Source organism: Labrus bergylta, chromosome 2 (genome assembly GCF_963930695.1).
Source record: "Labrus bergylta chromosome 2, fLabBer1.1, whole genome shotgun sequence".
Taxonomy (NCBI): Eukaryota; Metazoa; Chordata; class Actinopteri; order Labriformes; family Labridae; genus Labrus; species Labrus bergylta.
Window position 1 is genome coordinate 28,280,900 of NC_089196.1, and position 6,236 is coordinate 28,287,135.

At 39.7% G+C, this 6,236-nt stretch overlaps 1 protein-coding gene across 1 annotated transcript; it reads right to left on the reverse strand.

The window, feature by feature from the left end:
- Positions 1 to 522: 522 nt before the first annotated feature.
- On the reverse strand, positions 523 to 4,747 carry LOC136181257 (GTPase IMAP family member 8-like). The gene is made up of 3 exons (XM_065962129.1): positions 4,516 to 4,747; positions 1,509 to 2,702; positions 523 to 1,358 (listed from the first exon to the last, which is right to left on the reverse strand). Exons 1-3 carry the CDS (start codon positions 4,745 to 4,747, stop codon positions 523 to 525), a joined length of 2,262 nt encoding a protein of 753 aa, XP_065818201.1.
- Positions 4,748 to 6,236: the final 1,489 nt, after the last annotated feature.

Below are 6,236 nucleotides of genomic sequence, written 5' to 3' on the forward strand. Positions count from 1 at the left end.
GCATGTTCCAGGGGGATTTTTTGTTTATCAATAAGTCATTTAGAAGAAAATTACAGTCTACTAGTGGCATACCCTGTGTGGTCCAGCAGAAACACCAAACAGATGGTGTTCAATCAGCAAATGACATAATCAAGAGTTGATGGAACAATCAGCAGATGATACATTTGCTTTCATATTTTTGTTTCATTTCATTTATTTCTTGTTCGTGCTGTTGCTTTAATTCCTCTATTTCTTCTTTTACACGTCTTTCTTTGGTTTTTGAGAGGTTTCGTAAAAGATTCTACTCTGTCACTTTGTCTTGCTTGTCCTTGCTTCAAGTTTTGTTTGTCCCTCCTGTTGTCCCTGTTCATCTTGTTTTCATTCTCCAAAGTCTCTTGTTGCTTTCTCATCTCTTCTCTAGTCTCCTCCAGCACCATGTCAATGGTTTCCTTTGATTCTGATTTCTCCAAAGCTGAGAGTTTCCATTCCCATTCCTGTTTCTGAAATTCTTCTTCTCTCTTTTGCTGTTCTTTCTTTCTCTCCTCACACTCCTTGTTGATCCTCTCCTGCTTTTCTTTGAGTTGTTTTTCTCAGTTGTCGCTCCTTTTCAATTTCTCTCTTCTGTTGTTCTATTCTTCTTCCCTTTTCTTTCATTTCTTCCTCGTGTTTCTTTAGAAGCTCATCCATCTCTCTCTTCATCTCTTCTTCCTTCTCCTGCAAGAGTCTCTCCATTGTTTTCTTTATAGCGGCTTCAGATTCTTGCAGCACCTTATTGGTATAGCAGCTGTCTCCATTAGTTCTCACTATAAATTCAATCTTGGTTATCAGCTCACTGACTTGAGTTCTGTTTTGTTCCTCACAGTTATCAAACACGTGGTATCTTCCTCCACAGTCAGCAATCAGTTTCTTAAAGGAATCATCACATTTCTTCTCAATGTATTCTTCAATGGACATGTTGTCACGCTTTAATGAATCTCCTCCAGTTAGAAGAACGATGGTGAACTTTTCAGCATTCATCCCAAAGACTTCCTTGATGAGTTTTAATGTCTCCTTTTCCTCTGGTGTAAATCTGCCGATTTGTAACACCAACAGGAAGACATGTGGTCCTGGAGCCAGAAGACTGATGCATTTAATCAGCTCTTCTTGAACCTCTTCATGGGACAAAGTTGTGTCAAACAGACCAGGAGTGTCAACCACAGTGACCGGACGACCGTTCACATCACTCTGTGCTTTCTGACAACATTTTGTGACTGATGTTTGGGATGATTTAGCTTCAAATGTCTTTCCTCCTAGAATGGTGTTTCCTGAAGAACTCTTCCCAGTGCCAGTCTTCCCTATCAGCACAATCCTGAGACTCTCTTGACTCAGCTTATCATCACCTATGAAAAAAGAAGACCTAGAGTTACCTTCAATGCTGACAATTGCACAGTATAGATACAGACTTTAAGGTATGATTAACAATAGGTTGTTTATTTCAAAAAGTGAATTAGTAGGATTTATATTTACAAGTTAAAATAAATAATACTTACAGATGACTGGGTCTTTTGTTTTCAGGTTCTTCAGCTCAGCCTGTAGAGTTGTGATCTTTTCTATTTGGGCATGTGCAAATGTTTCTGTTGTGAAGATGAATGATTTGGATTTATCTTCGTGCATCTTTTCCACCATGTCCAACAGCTCTGGGATCTGCTGCTTGTCCTTGATGTTTAGAACCAAAGATCTTCCTCCACAGCTCTGAAGAAGCTCCTGGATGGAATTGGTTTCTTTTAGAAAGTTAACAACAGTTGGATCTGAGGGATCTGACTCAACAGTGAACAGCAACACAGTGATGTCATTGAATCGACTCCCAAATGTGTTCTTCATGGTCTCCAACTCTCCTTTGTCTTCATCAGTGAGTGGATCCACAGGTAGAACCAGGATGAAGGCATGGATGCCCTCAGGATCACAGAGAGAGACACACCTGAATGATTCCTTCATCACCTCCTCCTGAGGTTTTCCATACAGGGCAGGAAGCTCCACCAGGGAAACCCAATGTCCGCTCACCTCTCCCTGATGTTTAACACACTCTGATGAGCTGGAGACTGAATGAAGATCTGTCTGACCTAAAATGGCCTCAGCTGCTGAAGTCTTCCCTGCTCCTCTCCTTCCACACAGAACCAGGCTCAAAGCTGTTTTTATAAGATCAGACTTTGGGGCGACTGAATCCTCGATGACAGTGAGAAAGGTTCCTTTGTTGTCATGATCAGTTTTCTCAATCTTTTGCATTAATACATCACGGTTGTTGTCAGCCATACTGTAGTGTCGTTCTCCACAGTCTTTAATGAGACTTCTAAAAGAGACACCTGTTTTATCCTCCTTAAGTGTGCTGATGACCACTGAGTGTTTGAAAGCATCTTGACCAAACAAACTCAGGATGAACTTCAGTGTTTGTCTGTTCTCTTCAGTGAAATCAGAAGGTTTCACTAACAGCAGCACAACATTTGGTCCAGGAGGACAGAGACTCACAGCCTTCTTCATCTCTTCTCTCAGCTTCTCCACAGAAACACTGAAAACTTCTGGAGTTTTCACAACTGTTAGAGGCTTTCCTCTCCATTCTCCACTCTCCACCATTTGTTTGGTTGCAAAAGCCTCTATTATAGAGCTGAACCAGTGTTGTTCTTTTCCAGTGATAAAGTCTCCAAGTTTTGTTGTTTTGTCGTCCTTTATCCCCAGCAGCAGAATTCTGACTGTAATAGAAAAAAGAAATGTCACGTGTAGAGATGCCACATAGTGTTTTTAATAAGATGCTATACCAACATCTGGTTATTGGGCTAAAATGGTAATTTTTTCAGAAGAGTCACATTTTCAGAAATGTTTACCTTAAACATTTTTACATCAAAATAGCTATTTTTGTGTTATGATGAAATTACAATTACACTTGTCATATATAGATATGTATAGATTGGTCAACAACTAGCATCTTGAAATGCATTATTTCATGTTGAAACATGTCCCACATCCCTTTTCCTCATAAACCTTCCAGAAATTAGCATTTAACCTGAAGCTCCTTTTCTGTTTCTGACTAGCTTAAACAATACAGTAACAAGATAAAAACTATTAAAAAGTATTTCTGACAGGAATCTCTTCATAACTTTTTACTATATTGCAGCATAACTCCTGCTAAGCAGTATACTTACTATCTTTACACCAACCTTGATGTGTTTTTCAAGGAATACATTTCTACTAATTCTGTTCTTAGTATTCATTGCTATCATTCATGCAAATATTGGAGATTAAACAATGCATATAAAACTTAAAACAATTTTCTCATTTTGTAAACGAGTAAAGCATCAAATTTGAACCCCAACCATGCCCACCCTCCTTTAAAAATACCTTAGCTTTTTATACCTTCTTTATTAACTTTAAATAATTTCCCAAAGTCTCTACACAACCCAGACCAAATTTTGGTAGGATCGGATGAAAGCCAGAAGAGGAGTTATGGTTTATGGCTTAAATAGGCATTATTTTGAAATTCAATCCAAATTGGCTCACCACCTGTAGAGTTTGGGGCATGGACCCAAGAGGTTTTATGTCTAGTCATAATCAGTATCAGTATCATGTTATGTTTCTAGGTTGACCTGCAGGAGCTGAATATTTGAAATTTTGGAGGGTCTGCCACTGAACCATTAAGCCACAGCTACTCATCAGACCAATATCAAAAACTGATGTTTTCAGGGCGATAATTTCTAACAGGTTTTGATGTTCACCCCATCAAAATAATTGCCTATTTCATAAAATACATTTACAGCTGTACATTTACATTTTTAAAACGGAGCCAGGAGAAGCTTCAGTTTTGATGAATTTACAAGAGTGTTCGGACCTTATCGCTCCCCCTCCCTCTCTCTCACTTGCTCTGAAGCTGATGTGATTCTGCTCTCTTTCGCTGTCTTAAATCTCCGCAGGAGTCGAGAGGGATATTTGTTATGTTGAATGCAGAGCCTTATAATACAGAGGCTCTTGTTGCACTGAGCCTGCACGGAGCACGCGCCTGCACACTCTCTCTCTCCCCCACTCTCACTCAGAACAGGTCGGAAATATACTTGGGCCCAGATATCGTTTTTGTGTGGAAAAACTGGAGACTAATTATCCAAACAGGTATAAAGTTGTCATTTTTATTTTCTGCATTTTTTTTGATTTGGTCAAATGTCAGTGTTCTGTGGAGTTTAAGTTCCAGTTCTAGCGCTAGCCCTTAGTAGGCCTACAGCGTGGCTGCCAACAGTCAATAATAAATAATATTATTTTTATGAATTAATTTGCCTCCTGCGTAAAATGTGTGTAGAAATAGGCCTAACGTGTATTTTAACGTCTACCATAATGATGGTACTTAGAAGCCAAATATTTTCAGAGGTGGTACGCAGTCTAAAAAGTTTGAGAACCACTGCTCTAGAGGCTCTTGAATGGACCATCCAGGCTGGACAGACCAGGCAGCAGTTCTCTGGTCTCAGCAGGAGGATGTCTCCCCATATTAGGCCTAGGAGTGTTTTGGTCACTCCTCAGCACCGCTAACAGTCCCCAGCTTGTGCCAGTAGTCACCAGAAGCCTCAGTGCCCAGCACCGATGGGCAGCCTAGGACTTTCAGGCCCAAATCGCCGGCCCTCCAGACAGCCTCAGACCTGGGACTCCAATCGCCAATCTTTGGAGCCTCTAAGGCAGGGGTGGGCAACTGGCGGCCCGGGGGCCAAATGCGGCCCACCTCAACCCATAACGTGGCCCTCAGGCCCCTGGAGGACATTTTTGCCGCGACATCTTGGGCATTGCCGAGCACCTTCACAAGGTTCTACAGAGTGAACATCCCAAACCCCTATCCGCTGGGTGTGATTCTTTTACCAGATTAATCAGCTTCAATGTAATGTGGTTGGTGTGTGGGGATTCCTCATGACTATGTTGGTATGAGTCACCCAGTGCTTAAAGCACCACCTCTGGCAGTCAGGAAAGATTAAGTAGAACAAAGGTTACGTATGTATGTATAGAAATTTTACTAGGGGGCTGGCAGGAAAAATTCTGGAGAACGTCAGAGTGAATTATTACAAATCTCTTTTGGCATCTACAAAATATGTAGGAGAATTATCCCAAATCTTAAAATCTTACTGGACTCACCTGCTGCTACGGTTGCCATATGATGCCACTCTGCTGGACATCAGGGACTGATTCATCTGGAAATAACAGCTGTGTTTCAGAACCTTAAAAGAAAATTTAAAATATTAAAAAAGGTTTACAGAGGAATGTGGAGCCTAGTACCACAGACTCAGGAGTATTGCTACATGCTTGTGATTCCCATTAAATAATCGCTGCCAGCCTTCACCTTTACATTAACATGTCTAACAAAATACTTATAGGGGTCAGTAAATGAAAAATAGTTAACTTTGAAAGAAAATTTTAATTAGTGATGTTAAAGTCATATAACAGTTAAGAAACTAACACTCAACTTTTAGCAGAGTTCCAGCCAGTAGAGCTTAATTTCAGATATTTTTTCTACTGAGATTATGGCCCAAAAAAACAACAACTTATTAGTGTAATTCATAAAACAATATTTTTTCCGGCATATTTTAGCACTATCTACGTCCAATATTTAAATTAACATGTGCAATAACCTGAAGTCACTTGTCTGAAGATGACAATGTGTCACTTTGATTTCCTGTATTACTAACCAGGCTAACTGGCTGGATGCCTCTTGCTTAACACTAAACACCAAGAAAAGTAAGTCAGTCTGTTTCTCTATTAAAACGTATCGAACAAGTTGCAGAGGTGAAGTATCTGGGGTTCATTTAAGATTCTCAATTACATTTTAAAAGCCATGTTAAAAATATTTGTCAAAAGATTAAGGATAATCTTTTTTGTTTAAGGATTATAAGAAATAGTCTGACAATCGGCTGAGCCTTTTTTAAATACTTTAATAGTTTCACATCTGTCCAATGTTTTAACCAGTCAGTAATCAAATCTGTAGAGTGCATTTACACTTAAAAATTCTGGGGAAAAAAACAACTTAGTCTAAATATATTATATCTGTCCCCATCAAATAAACCATAAAAAATAACTATATATTCTTCTTTTCTCTTGTCCTGGGCTAAAACAGCTTTTATACACAAGCAGAGGAGCTGGCCGTCCCGTCCATGTAAACACAGTTCTAACAACAACACAGCCAGCGGGACTCGAGCATCTCACTCATTGTAGACAGTCATGACTTAGAGAAACATTTACACAGGATAGACTTGATTTATGAT

Bases quoted from the DNA above. Each gene is read 5' to 3' on its own strand.
- LOC136181257 (XM_065962129.1), bottom strand. From the start codon at position 4,747: ATGTCCTCCAGGGGCCTGAGGGCCACGTTATGGGTTGAGGTGGGCCGC. The intron at 2,703-4,515 runs GTGCTGAGGAGT...TTTCTATTACAG, and splicing joins CAAGCTGGGGACTGTTAGCG to TCAGAATTCTGCTGCTGGGG. The intron at 1,359-1,508 runs GTAAGTATTATT...CTTTTTTCATAG, and splicing joins AACAAAAGACCCAGTCATCT to GTGATGATAAGCTGAGTCAA.